Source organism: Varanus komodoensis, unplaced genomic scaffold (genome assembly GCF_004798865.1).
Source record: "Varanus komodoensis strain SLA01 unplaced genomic scaffold, ASM479886v1 scaffold10, whole genome shotgun sequence".
Lineage (NCBI taxonomy): Eukaryota > Metazoa > Chordata > Lepidosauria > Squamata > Varanidae > Varanus > Varanus komodoensis.
In genome coordinates, this window is record NW_025335269.1 from 23,964,402 (window position 1) to 23,980,029 (window position 15,628).

Sequence of the window (15,628 nt, forward strand, 5' to 3'; positions counted from 1 at the left end):
TGAGAAGGAAGGACTCCCTGGAGAAGAGTCTAATGCTGGGAACAATAGATGGCAAAAGGAGAAGGGGACGGCAGAGGATGAGGTGGCTAGATGGAGTCACTGAAGCAGTCAGCGTGAGCTTAAGTGGACTCTGGAGGATGGTGGAGGACGGGAAGGCCTGGAGGAATGTTGTCCATGGGGTCGTGATGGGTTGGACACGGCTTCTCGACTAACAACAATCATATCTGAACTTGCCAAACTTTTCATATGCTTTGTGCAGCCAAGAATGTACATCAGATGCTGTTTCTTACTGCATCCTACTTACCCAGTGTCCCATAGTGAGTAAAATCTACCACTCCATGGTGCAATGTAACCTGAAAATAAAAGCAGTCTATTTAAGATAGTATATGAGCGCTAATATGGATTAATATGGATGTTGTAAAGGACATGACTTATTTCCACTATTCAAATACATCAAAAGGACAAAGTCCCTACAGAAACAGGATTAAAATATATGAACATTAATTTGCACTTTTTAAAAAGCTCTTTTAAAGAGATGTTAATGGGTTAACAAAAAACAGCTGTTTGTCCCTCTTTTACATTGTTTAAAAGCTGCCCTTTAGCAACATGCTCTCTAGCTACTACATCAGTATGCTGCTTCTATAAACAAGGTGAATGAAGTTTCACACATAGCACCCAGCCACTGTTCTGAGATGCCATATTGCCTGAGGGACTCACTGCATCCTACGAATTAATCTGAACTCCATTCCCCAACAAAAAAGAAAAAAAAAACCACCTCATTTGATATTATGTACCTGTATATGTTAAATAGATGACACTCAGGAATACCACTCCAGCAGCTAATGATATACCCAAGAAGAACAAAGTCTGGAATTCTTGCTTTGTTAACCTGTCTCTCATATACTGCAAGAAAGCATATGCCTGCAGCAGCGCAAACACACCTGGTTAAAGGAAGAAGACTCTTGTTAGTTTTCAAACAACCTTTCAATGCTTGCTCTGAACACATTTTCTCCTCTTCACATAATATGCAATTGAGGGGCTGCTCACTGAAGACAGAAAAGGAACCGTATTCATGAACTCTAACCACTTATATTGGGGTGAACAAATCTGGAAGGTTTGGATCCCCACAAATAGCCATCAAAGAACCCTGCAGAAGTCATATCTCTCCATACCACTGCCATCAGTTGCCACGCTACCAGAAACCCAATAGGATGAAGTTCACATAGTCAAACAGTGGTTTGGTGGACAATCGGGAACAGCATTCTCCTGGAAAGCAAGGCATCCCCTGCTGTGTGCCTTATTTCTCAAGAGAACTACTGGGATTTGTGGGGTGGGGCCACATTAATGCCATGGCAGCCTGCACGTGGGCTGAGCATTGGTCACCCAGAAATATCCTTTACTTATTAATCACTGAGGTATGCCAATCAATACTTTACCCAAGGTGTGGGCAAACATTCGGTCTGACAACCTATTCCTATCTTGGGGGTTGTATTCCATCTGTGAGTGAAGTCAAGTCAAATGGGGTGCAGCCAAAATGTGATTGCTACTAATTTTACACCTACTCAAAAGCAGGCAAGGCAAGCCTCTCTAGAATGAGCTTTAGAAACAAGCAGGACTGACTTATTCAGGAGTAATCTGGCCAATTACAAAAGAGGGCAGGGATCTTTGGCTCGTAAAAGCTGTACAGGCAAGGGAAATTTAGCAAGCACAGCTTCTCATGCAAACTACACCTGCCAAAATGCCTTCTTCTATGTAATTACTAATGGTACAGGAGCCCTGTTCTCACATCCGGCCATACAACTCAGCAGTTTCCTCCCAAGTTCCCACCCCTTCCCTGCTTCAGGGAAAAGCTCTTATCTCTGATCTGAAGTAAGATCTTTTTCCTGCCAAAAAAGTGACCAGGACTTAGGAAAAAAGCTAGCAGACCACACTGGGAAGTCCTGCAACCTGTATTTGGTCCACAGGCAAGAGGTTCTCTATCCACACTCTCTTCTCCAAAAATAAAAAAACCCAAAAAATTAAACCCAGGTCTTATGTATGTGGCTTCTGACTTAGGAAACAAATATGCTAAACATAGTCAGAAGCTCAGTAGAAACATGTTATTTTATTAACAGCCCAAAGAGCAAAGCTGATCAAACTTAGCTGTCATGGAATAAAAGGTTTGTGTGTGTGTGTGTGTGGGGGGGGTCTTTTTATAGATTGCTAACTGGTTAAAGATTAGAAGACAAAGAGTGGGAATAAATGTAATTTCTCCAGCTGAAGGGATATAGTCAGTAGATTCTCACAGGGTTCTGTATTAGGATCAGAGATTTTCAATCTATTTATAAATTATATAGAATTAGGTGGAAGCAGTTAAGTGGCCAAGTTCGCTGATGATGGCTAACTATTTTGGGTGGCCAATCAGAATTGCAAAGAACTCCAAAGGGTACCTCCAAGCCAAGAGAATGGGCATCAAAATTGCAAATGTAGTTCAATGTAAGTGACAAGTAATGCATGTTGGGGCAAAATATCCCAACGTCAAGTATAGGTTGATGGGATCTGAAGCAAGTGGTGCCTGATCAAGAAAAAGGCAAACTCCATGTTAGGCATAATTAGAAATGAAAGTGAACTGGCAAAGGACAGAAGCCCTGCCTATTTCTACTAAAAGTGTGTGGGGGGATGTCCTGCCAAAAACACTATTTTCCCAAACTAAGGCACCATGCAAGCCTTGAACTAGGGTTCCTATTAAGCTCACTGATGGGAGGGTTAGGACAGGAAGTGCTTCCTCACACAACATATAGTTAAACTGTGGAATTTACTGCCACGAAAAGTGGTGATGGCCACCAATTTGGATGGCTTTAAAAGGGGACTGGACAAATCAAGACAGATGAGGTTACGGACTTGTTCGCTATGGGCTACCTCTACTATCAAAGGTGGCATGCTTATGCTGAGGAGCTTGGGCAGGCATTGGCCTTGTTGAGGGATCTTGTATATAACTGGTCTGCCATTGCGTGACCAGAGTGCAGGACTGGATGGATTACTGGTCTGATCCAGTGTGGCTTTTCTTATGTTTTTATTGCACTGTTTGAATGATTGTAGGACTGTGACTATTAACACCTTTATAAGCAGATTTTCAACACCTGAAACTGTTTTTCTTACCTGCAGCAGCCATGTGCTCACTCGTTCTGATTGGCTGAAATCCAACAAATGGTATCTGCATGGATAATATTAAGCCCACAATATAGAAAGTGCTATATGCTGTGAACAAAAAAAAAAAAAAAGGCAAGACAAATTATGAAAACACACACATTCAGAAAAGGAATTCTAGAGTTTGTAACTAAAAGGAAGATGCTACCATGTAAAAAGCAATATACTTGTATCTATAGAAGATGTGGGATAAACTTGAAAGCCAACTTCAGAAATCTAAGTTTTATAATATGCATGGTTTCATATATCTCAGCTGGAAAAAATAGCTGACTGAGCCAATTTAAGTATTATAAACAACCTTCTAGCTTGTTTTTTTAACCATATTCACCCAGTCTAGTAGGTATGACACTTGGACCAAGAAAAATAGCTGAAAATATACCTTTAAAGCAAAATACTTTTTCTACAAAGTAATGTACAGAAGCTAAATGGTCAACATACCTGATAATCCGGCTGTTTACAAATACAACAGACTCTCATTCTGCTAACTTCTTTACATATGACTGGGGACTATGGTTTCACATTCTCAAGGAGATTTATTGAACATAGTCATGATTAAATGGAACAATTTAATTTGAACAATCTCTCCTCCTCCACAAATTACACTGATAACCATGTCCTATACAAGCTAAGCCACTAGACTCCTAATGTGTTGGATGTGGCAAAGGCATGTAACGAACAACTACATCTAGTTTTCCTTCTATTTGTGACCTTTCTTTTTCACATCTGGGGCCATAAATTTACCTGACTAAGAGTACTTGTGCTTAGCCTCAAATTTGCTACTTTTTTTCTTTACTGTTGCAAATAGATTTAAAGTCTGGAAGGAGACAGAAACATCCAACACATATCACCCAGTAAACAGAAGATCTCATCATTCTTGCTACATCTGACTGTATCTCCTATAACTGACAAGGTCATATGGATTCTTAGATATACGGACTACCTATATTAACATATATATTTGAAACCAAATTGTTAAATCCTTCCCCATTCCCCATCTGTTCTTTTCTTTTGTTTTTCCTTTATCAGGAAGGTATTATTTTGCATTGATCTGTTTTATACAGAAGACTTTCTTTTTTGTGTATTATTTCATTGCAAATAAAAAATATATTTAAAAAAGCTGCCTCTATTTTGAAGTTTGTAAAAACCACAAAATTATCACAACACTGCCATCCTGTGGTATTTAACAGCAACTAATATCTATTGCAGTGATTATTATTTTGGGCTTTTGCACCTCTTAAGTGTCTCTTCTATATGAAACTTCTGCAACTGCATGCTCCCATACCAGATATCACATTTTAGGTGCCTGCTAATCCAAATTTACTACATTTGCTTATGTGAATGCCCCAATATATTTTTTAGCCTGTGAAGAGAACAGAGACTCATTCTACTCCACTTCCATATCTTTTAAAATTCTGTTGGACACATTTTTCACACTTATTTAATGAACAGTTTTCCCTCAATCTTCTTGATAAAACCTCTTACCTTTACAAAATTATAGATTACTAGTGCTTCCTGTTACAAACAAGTTAACAAAATGTTCTCCAGGAAATACAGGATTCCCAAATCTGTGTTCAACTTTGGTATGCAAAGCGTTACTTAGGATGTTTCACCTGTCTTCCCCCCTTTTGCTTTTTTCCTGTAACTCTTTCCCCAAGTGCTTTTTTTGTATTTGGCCGGTTCCACTGGGGAGATGATATAGGACTATACATATGCTCTACTTCTCCAAATCCCTGTGTACCTGACTTCCTTCAAGATCTTTTTAAGTTTGTTAAGTTTTGTAAAGGATTCCATTTTCAGCTGAATTTGTTTACTGGGTTCCTGATCATGGGAGCTCTGTAAGTGTATATGTCTGGATATATTTACAGAACACTGCAAATCTTTCAGATGAATGTACAAAGACCTAGAATGCAGCTCAATTCCCACACCACTCCTCCCACCCCCATTCCTTGGATATGTATGTACCTAGACCCATTCCCCTCCCTACCTGAGGTCTACTAGTGTGCAGATGAACAATAATATAGGGCACTATTCTTCTCTACATCCAGAAATAACCTTCAATAACATTCTGCCACTCAGCTTATTAATAAGCATGCCATTTTAATATATAGCTCTAGATAAGTTAAAAATGTGAGGAACTATTTGCTACCAGCTGAATCTTTTGGGAAAACACGGTAAATGCATCTTGTAAAAAATCCTGATTGCTGCAACCATTCGGAATGCTATTTATCACTCTATGCCCTTCTTATTGATCCTCTCATTTTGAGATGTTCAATCTTACAGCCAAAGAACTGGGATCAAATTTAAAAAGCAATTAAGAAAATATTGGCAATAATGGATATTACTTAATCTTTGAGAGTCTTTATATACATGTTAACAAGCAACAGAACTTCCAGGTTAAGGAAGTATTCTGACAAAGGGGGAGATCATTGCTATGGTTCTTTACATGATCCACATGCCTACTTGTATTATTGCACCACTATAAAAATTTTGTCTTGTATCTCATCTGATCGAACAGAATTATCCTCAATGCAAACAAGCCAACTGCTGCCGTCAACCAAATCAAAAGCTTCTTTGCTGTACACATGGAGCAGAAAATTAAATTCCTGGTGTGTAACTGCAAGGTGTTGGAGGGCAAGGACAATATCTAGTTTAAACCACACAAGAATAAAGAGCTGTGCTATTTATAGTACAGAGCATTTTCAGCTATTTGCAGTGCAGATATGCTTATAAACAGTGAATAGAAGTTATCCCTACTATATAGAATTGGAAGGTATCTTAAAGGTAATCTAGTCCTACCCCCTGCTGCTAACAGATGGTCATCCAGCTGCTGTTTAAAAACCCCACTGGAGTCTCCAGCACCTTCTAAGGCAGACTGTTCCACTGCCAAACAGTTCATTCAATCAAGAAGTTATTACTAATGTTTGGTCAAAATCCCATTTCTTTTAATTTTGGCTAGGATCCTCCCCTCTGGAACCACAATGAGGCCAATCTGTCACAAAATCTATGTGGTGTCGTTATATCCCATCAAATCATCACCAACCTAATGTGAACCTATGAGTAAATGCCCTCCAAAATGCCCTGTCCTTGGCAGCCCTGTTCAGCTTGTGTAAACTCAAGGCTGTGGCCTCCTTAATCAATCCATCTTATAGCTGGTCTTCCTCTTCTTCTGCCTTTCACTTTCCCTAGCATGATTGTCTTCTCTCATAAATCTTCCCTTCTTCTGTAACATCTATGTGACAGTACTTCAAATATTTAAGGGGGATTAACTCTTCGCTGGCTACACATACCCAATTTTCCAAAGTTTCTTAATACAATTTGGTCTTCGGGCACCACACCATCTTAACACACTCTTCTGGGCATATTCCACTTTGTTGTTATCCTTCTTAAATTGTGCTGACTTCATCTAGGTACAGCACTCTAGGTAAGCTCTAACAACATGGAATACAGGGGTATATACCTCTCACAATCTACATACTACATTATAGCCTAGAACTACATTAGCCTTTCTTGCTGCCACTTACTCATATTAGGTGGTGCTCTGCTAACTACTAGATTCTTTTCACATGTACTGTTGTCAAGTTAGGTGTTATACATCCTGTATTGGTGCAACTGATCCTTCCCATCTAAATACAGGACTTTACATTTATCTCAGCTGCAATACATTTTTTAAAGTTTTGGTCCAGTTCTCTATTCTGCTAAGATTGTCTTGAATTCAGTTTCTGTATTACCTCCCCTACCAGTTTGATGTCATCTGCAAATCTGATGAGCATCCTAATATTTATTCTTTTGTCCAAGTCATTTATAAAGCTATTGAACAATGCTGTGCCTAGAAAAAACAAAAACAACCAAACAAACCTTCAGCACTCTACTTGCCACTTCTCATAAGGGTGACATGGAGCCATTGAGGAGTACGCTTTAGGTACAGTCCATAAACCAGCTAACAGAGTGGCATCCCCAAGCTTTCAATTTTACAGCTTGCCAACAAGAATATCTTGGGGGAACTTGTCCAAGCCTTGCTAAAATCCAGATATGCTATATCTCAAAGTGATACGCTTTTCTTTATTTAAAATATGTTTAATCTGTCTTTCATGGCATACTATTCTCACAACATAGTTTAGGTCTACATGCAAATACAAATCCCAAATACTTCAGCCATTTCAAAACAACAAATAAGCAAAAGAAACTTGGTGAGGTGTTGCTATAACCTATCATACTATGATTATTTTACTAGTCAGTCTACTATACCTAAGAAATATCTAAATACAATTGAATAACCAGTAAAATATCATAGAAGCACCACCTAGGATTTTGTTATAACAAGCAGGGCTTATAGCAAAATCCGAGGTGATTTGCTCCTATTTCAGGTTTTTATTTATTTATTAAAAGTTTTTATATGCCGTCCCAATACGAAAAGTCTCTGGACAGCTTACAAAAAATCCAAAAGGTCCCAGTCAATCAGCCATGCCCATTTCCAGGATACTGCTTGCACTTCCTCTCCCACATTTCTGACCACTACAATAGTGAACCAATATCTTGTGGCCAGTAAGGATACACAGTTCCTACTTTTTATTCATTTTTTAAAACTGATGTAATTAATGTAAAATTGAGTCTTTTATTTTGAAAATTATCCACGGGAGGATATTAGCATGTAAACTGGAGGGGATAAAAACTTAACCCGCCCCTCCCTTTCCAAATCACCAGTTACAAATTGAGTGTTGTAAGCACTCACCCCTCCCCCTAATCACACATATATGCATAGCTGTGAAAAATCAGTTTACAGTAAGATAAAGCTGGTTGCTGACAATGAACTACTGAGTAGTAGGAGGAGGAACTGAAGGCACTGCAAGGAGTAGCTGTGTTTTATTTGGCTGCTTCTGCCACGCACCTCCATTGCCCCCTTTAACAAAACATGTACAAGTCACTCTGCTGGGTTTGGACATCAAGACACTCTGATGTCCTGAATAGCTCTAAAAACAAGCTGCACGGGTTCCCAGGGTGACTTGCCGTGGTTAAAATACCATTCTGAAGAAACCATGCTACATTGAGACATACCAAAAGTCACCCTGAAACAAAAAAGGGTGATATGACAACCAATGGTGGGTTGTCATCCAAACCAGGTCACTGACCTTGTCTGTATATCATGCAAAGCCATGGCAGGCTGCTGCTGTGGGTGGCTGTAGGGTGCCTTAGCACGACATCCAAACCTGGGGTTGTTTATCTGTTGTAGGTTGCTTCTTGCAAACAAGTTGTTGTGAAACCCCATGACTTGCAGTAGGGTTGTTTAGACCGGCTTGTTCTGAGAATGGCTTTTTGTGGCATCTAAACCCAGCAGGACAATTTTGTGGATTGCTGGGAACAGCTAGAGAGCTACTTGGCAAAAACAGCAAAAACTCCTGCTGTGTCTCACAATATTACTAGTGTCACTGCCATTTTTCTTCATTCCTTATCATGGCTCTTCACCCCAGGATGACTTTTAAAATTTACTTTTCATAGAAATCTTGAAGAAAGTTTTTTCCGGTTCTGCACAAGTATGTAGGAGTGAATGACCACTGCTAGGAATTTAGTGTAAATTCTCCTTCAGTTTTAGTATGATGCATTGAAATTTGTGCACCTTTGTAATTTCCTGCCTTGAAATATGCATCTCTCTACTGATTCAACTCCTGGTCTGCCTTGAGCTGTGTATATGTTCAGTGATTCCACTCATTGTGCTGTAACCTTTATGGACATCTGACAGGTAGCGAGGAAGATCAATAGAGGGAAACAACAAGTACAAAGGTGATGGTGGAGGAGGCAAAAGCAGCAGGGAGTGGCAGGAAAGGAGCAGCTTTAGAGGAAGGTATCATTATTTCAGGAGAATGTGAAGCAGGCTTTTTTGAACAAAGGAAGAAGAAAGAAAACAGTGTTCAACAGCAGGTGAAGATCCCAAGTGCTGGAAGAAATTAAAAAGGATACTGAAAGGAGGATATAGGTAGGCTTGGCTAAATAAGAGACAGTCTTGTGCACTTGGACAAGATATCCCCCCCACCCCACAAAAAAAGGTGAGTGCACGCCAGCATTTATAAGAGCTCAGAAAAAGTATTTGCTTTTTATCATTGATGTGGAGCTGAGGTGCGTGTGGTTGGAGAGCAGCAACATGGAGGATGAAATTGTCAAGGACATTAACAGAAGGGGGACATGGGTATGTTGACTCAATAGCAGATGAGCAGTCTTTCACAAGACTCCTACAATAAAAATTTGGGAAGTGTGTGAACATGTTCTGACACTCAGAAGGACTCAGAAATTTAAAGATAATCTGATGCAGATGTGAGGGGAGTTTGCCTTGGGATTTAGCAAATCCAATGGACCAACTGTAGAAAGAATACTGACATAGTGAGAAAAGCAGAAAGGATTTCTGTTGCAAAAGCTCCTTTAATACATGCCAGCGGCAACTCAGAGGACTGAGGACTCAAGGATAAACAAGTTATAGCAAGCTACCCATCTACTGAGGCTGGATTAATGTGATGTGTGAACTTGTTCATTAATTCCTTTGCATCTCCTTAAAAGTTATTTAAGACTAGATCTAAACAAGTCTTTAAGATAAATATTTATCCATTATAGCAAACATTTCTATTTACAACTTGACAGTGATGCAGAATAGGTCACAATATGCAGCATATTCCATTTCAAGGGGTTTAACAGTACAGTAACCTATTACAAATAGGCATCTGCAGCAGATTTTGTGCTATATTCTTAAACTGATTCAAAAGAACTCATACTGATGTCAACATCAATAATTCTGCATGAAATATGCATGAGCAGTCATCAAGAGTTTAGTCAGCATTGTAGTTATGATGCCAAGTAGGTCAAATAGAAGCCGTGTTTACATGTGTTTGTTGAAGCCATAAAACATGTCAATTTCTGTTAAAAATGCATTCTGAAAAAGTCCTGGGAATGTTAAATCATCTTGTATTAGATTGCTGGGCAAATTAAATCAAGTTTTCTTATATATTTTACGGCAAAATGGGTTATCAAATTGACAAATGTTTATTTTGATTTGCTTCATTCATTATCTTGATTAACCTCTTAATTTTAAAGAGGTGTACCCAAAACAGTAATTCAAGTTACTTGCTCAAATATACTTACCACCATCAACCAAATGAATGTCATCCGCTCCTTTAAACGTTCCCACCCATTCTTCCTTGCTGCCCTATATGTGGAAAATTCTCCTATACTTCTAAGAGGTATGCTTCCCTCCCCCTTCAAGTCGTTCCTCAACTTTTCTATATAGCCTGTGATTTTATGCTTTTAATCCTCATTCTCAGCAATAACCTTGTTATATGTGTGTGTGTTCAAGCATGAATCTCATGAATCAAATGCCTACAAATTTTCTTGAGCTCATTCCTTCTACTCTATTTCAATTCATTTTGCATTTGTCACACTGATAAAGCCTTTTTAAAAAGCCAACTACACACTGACACATAAACAGCTACAGGATAACATTTTCTTGGACCTGCAAATATTATTTGCCATCAAGGTTCAACTAATAAAACCACAAACTGTTTTTAAGAGACAATGATGAAGTAGCAATACTGTGTTGATTGCCTCTCATTCAGAAGGTACCTAGTTCCAAAACGGAGATGGTACTAATCAATTCTGTTGCAGAGCAGACCTCCCTCACACACCTTGGGAACAATGAGAAAGCTGTATTCATTTCTGAGTATTGAAACCCAGCTAAACATAGGCTGCCATTTTAGATACTAATAGGACTATAGGTTGAGAGACAGAATGCTCTCATCTTGAACTCTTCTAAAACTTTCCTAGTAGGGACTTTTTAGCATCCTGTTGCTCTCTAAATGCACCTTGAGGTAGACTGTTTCAAAGATGCCTCTAGCTCTCCTGCCTTCTTGGGGTCAGGGCTGGCTTGTGGAACTGGCAGATCCACATTCTCTCCTCTATACTCCCATCAGCATAACCCCCTTTCCACTCTCCCCATCCTCTTCCAAGGTCACAGCAGATGATCCAGGATCAGATCTCATATTTTAACCCCAGGAACCTGGATCAGTCAAGGCACCTTAGTCTAGATTTAAAAATTCACAGGAAGAAAGAATATCACTTGTGCCAAATATGAGATACAATTAACTGAATGGATAATGAAATACAGGTGCAGAATTCTCAACAAGCGAAAGAAAGCTTGGAGTCCCCATTTCTGTGGCCATGTTACCATATTTTTTGCTCTATAAGACGCACTTTTTCCCCCCTCAAAAGTAAGGGGCAATGTCTTTGTGCCTTACAGAGCGAATACGTGTGTGCAGTAAGTCTGTCAGATGTGCAGCCCATGGGGAAGTGATGGGGAATGTGTCCGTGATTATGTGCCCATTTGATTCAGAATATTTTTTTTCTTGTTTTCCTCCTCTAAAAACTAGGTGCGTCTTACGGTCAGGCATGTCTTATAGAGTGAAAAATATGGTAGTTCCCTGAATAGCGCAGGGGATGCTTTGTGGCCTCCGAAGGTGTCCCATAAGCCACATGCCAACTGCCCTCACCAGAACCAGGCTGAAAACCAAAGACAGTGCTTTTCGTCACTGATTGTATAAATTTTCTCCCTCACACTATTCTAGAGTCTTTTAGCATTAATAGAGGCTCAAGCCCCACTGTTCCTGGGAGCAAAGCTGCTTCAGTAAGGCAAACAGTTTCATTCACATAGCAAAGGAAATTCTTACATATAAAATGATTAGAGAAGACATCTCCAAATCAATTATCTCTGCTGCTAATCCTAACCTGAAGGCCGTAAGGCCTTGTTATTGCTTCAAGAAACCATTTTGGCTTTTAAGATACTGGTTCAGGTACCTACTGAACCTTAATAACTTAGTATTTCGTAACAGCAAATATAATACCTCCCTGCAGTTGTAGTTTTGGAGGTGATCTGCAAGATCCTATACTTCCCCTATGTCTCTCCACTATCTGGGAGCCATATGATAGTGCTCTTTGATTATGTTTTATTGAGTGTTTGATTTTAAAGTTTAGGTGGAAAGGATATAAATACTTGTAATAAATAATAAATAAGTGATATAGCATTATTTCTACTTCCACCATAAGGCAGCACCTCAATTTACAAAGAAAATCAAATATCTTCTATTAGCAATATCTTTAAGATGTGACTAGAGAAAACACTTAAATTAAATCAATTTCATAGTAATTTAAATTGCAAAAAGGAGTAACCTCACAAGCAATGAAAGTAATCTTTTAACCTATTTCAGCAAGTTGAAACACTCACCTATGTAGACCCTCCTGCTGTATCTTTGCATCAACAGTAGCACAAACACATGCAGTGGGATAAGGTTGATGATGAAAACATAACCACCCCATGCAGAAACCTGTGAGAAATACATATGGTAACAATATAATGCTATTTTGTACATAGTTTCTGTTGACAAACATAAATTACTGAAAGTTGTTTTTTTTTCAAGTCACATAAAGTAGAAAGATAATCTAAGTCACAAGGAAAAAAATGACAAAATAGGAAGATTCCAACTAGGAAATGGATCAGGTCATATGCAAAATCAGTGAGTATAGAAGTAGCATCTTCAGAATTGAGATATTTCAATCCTGCAATCTTCAGAAGAGAGTATGAATTGGTTGATTGTGCCCAGTTTACTAGCATTAGGTCACAAACATTCTCCACTACTGCCCTTGTGACTACACTGCTGAATAGGAGAAACTAGAATACTTTGAACAAAATCTGTTATTTTAATCTATTAACACTTTTCTTTCAGAAACTGACGGAAATAAGAGGCTCCCCATCTCTGCACAGGACAAACCTTTCATACCTCTTACAAACAGTCTCAAGTCACGTGTAGTTGGTGTGAAGACTGTATCCAGCAAACGAATGCAAATATATTACTGCAAAGTTTAAAATGGAAGCATGTATATTATTCATAAAAGTTGTTTGTGTGAAAAACTGATGCTTTTCATGTTCATATTCTACCGGGTAGGAGATTACCATACCAGATGTGTGTGTGAATTTGGGCTTTTACTTACCATGTAGAAGTAGGATAAACAGCAACATATTGTCCAGAACACTGATCCAGTTTTCACAGACTTAACCTAAAAAGTATGTTTGTGGTTTAGTCACAGTAATAAAACCACATGTATTATACAGATAGTATGCTGTTATAATACTATGTAAAAATAACCCTTATTTGTCCAATATTTTAATATGTAACTATTTTAACTGGATGTTAACATTGTTATACTCAGCTATGCTCTGTTCACTTGTTATGTTATGTTGTATTTATTTATTGTTTGATTTATTTATGGTTGTAAGCCATCCTAGGATTTTTGTAAAGGATGGGGTATAAATATTGCTAATAAATAAATAATTGTAGAAGTAGAAATTAAACAAACACATTCCCAAATAAGCGACTATAGACTATTTTTAGTTTTTCTCCTATTTTTATATAAGGAACAAAAGCTCTGCAAAGTAATTGATCTTTGCTACAACTTCCATATTAAGTAAATGTTTAAGCTAAAGACTATGTGATGTTTTACTGATTAGGAGCCATTTCCCCATTTAGCAAAAGCATTTATTTTGAAAAGTATTTATTATACTTCTGTACTGCCCCATAGTCCAGAGGCTCTCTAGTCAGTATACAGATTTAGAAGCATAATATTCAGATAAAACAGTAAAGCAATAAAACCAGTATAAGATCAGAAACCCACAGCAACTATAATAAAATCAACATATGGCACAGCAGCAGCATTAAAACTAACACTTGTCTAGTAAAATGTATGGAAAACAAAAGGGTTTTCGCCTGATGCCAAAAAGAAAGTAAAGATGGCGCAAGACATACCTCTGGGGAACATGTTCTAGAAACAGAGTGCCACTACTGAAAAGCCCCTTCTCTTGGTTGCCACTCCCTTTACTTTTTTTAAAGGGGGGTTCCCTGAGAAGGACCTCAGAGGATGGTATTAGTGGCTGAGTAGGACATACAGGCCCAAGTGTTCCTTCATATAATCTGACCCCAAGCTGTTTAGGGTTGTGAACTGTGTCCAGACTTCAACTGGCAGCCGATGCAGCTGAAAGAGGAGTGGTGTGATGTGACCTCATGGGCCAGTCCCCATTAACAGCTGTGCTGCCCTGTTCTGAATCAGTTGGAGTTTCCGGACCATTTTCAAAGGATGCCCCACACAGAGCTCATTACTCTGTAATCCAAACAGGAGGTTACCAGAGTGTGGATAACTGTAGCCAGGCTCTGCCTGTCCAGAAAGGATGATTTACCAACGATGTCCCTAAGCTGATAAAAGGTGCTCCATGCCACTGTCCACTTGAGACATCCCCAAACTATGAGCCCTGTCCTTCAGGGTGAGTGCAAAGGAAAATCAAGCACATTCAAAACAGGAATAAGTGAAATGTAAGTAGTTACTTACCCACAAATAATATGTGAACTGCAGTGCAAAAATAGCTATCCCTTCATTGTCAAATGATCCTGCAACTGATCTTGATATGTAACCTGGTACTATAGCAATAAAACAGGCAGCTAGAAGTCCTGCTCCCTGGTTCCACAGTTCTCTGGTAAGCAGGAAAGTAGAAATTGATGTAAGGCCGCTGAAAACTGGTGCTAGGAATACACATACATCTCTTATGTGGACAGTAATATTAAGCATATTTAAAATCCAATGTATGAGGCCAGCTGTCACCATCAACCCTGGGTATACCTAGGAAAGATGGGAAAAAAGCAATTCACCACATTGCAAGACACAGGTATGTTTTTCACTTAATTGGATCGATGATATAAAAAGACTCAACGTATCTTGATGAAGTAATCCATGCAGAAAAGATTCTAACTCAGCAACCCATGGAAAAATCAAGTTATCAACAGAATAAAACATCTTGTTCAATGCCTGCAGCAAAACAGGCTTCATATCAGAAAGCAAGAGATGTGTATTAAAAAATTGTACATACTCTATTTCAAGGATGGTGCAAGGAAACACTGGAAGCTAGCTTAGCAGAACTAGAGTGAAGTATATAAAGGATTATTTTATTTTTTTGCAAATAGCAAGTGAAAATGTCTCTATTGCGAGGAAAGCCTGAGGCCTTTTCCCATCACTGCATGTGTGGATCTATGTTTTGAAAGCCAAGTGGGCATAAAGTTGATATGCAAAAGTACTGGGAAAATGCATATAAGAAAATCTGTTGTGTTAAACTCCAGCAACAGCAAAGACAGAAGGTATAAAACTAGTGAAAGAGGCGGTAGGAATAGCAAATTCTGCTTTGGGAGTAGAAAAAATGCTATACTTTTGTTAACTGCCCAGAAAGCTTTGGCTAAAATGAAATAAATACATACATACTATGTGCAGCAATAATTTATGCAACACTTAGAATTAAGTATTTTAAGATCTACTACAAACACCTTACATGAGGGGTCCAGAATCCCCAGCTTTCAGGCCTAACCTGGTCTTCCAG

General features: G+C 38.7%; 1 protein-coding gene across 1 annotated transcript in view; it reads right to left on the bottom strand.

Annotated features, from left to right (window-relative positions):
- The window catches only part of STT3B (STT3 oligosaccharyltransferase complex catalytic subunit B), a 44,896-nt gene that overhangs the window by 14,986 nt on the left and 14,282 nt on the right, over nt 1-15,628 (bottom strand). Inside the window, exons 3-8 of the mRNA XM_044417460.1 lie at nt 14,593-14,880; nt 13,204-13,269; nt 12,440-12,539; nt 3,139-3,237; nt 795-941; nt 305-353 (exon numbers count right to left, since the gene is read on the bottom strand). Of these exons, the coding sequence (XP_044273395.1) occupies nt 305-353; nt 795-941; nt 3,139-3,237; nt 12,440-12,539; nt 13,204-13,269; nt 14,593-14,880 (749 nt within the window). The remainder of the gene's footprint in view (nt 1-304; nt 354-794; nt 942-3,138; nt 3,238-12,439; nt 12,540-13,203; nt 13,270-14,592; nt 14,881-15,628) is intronic.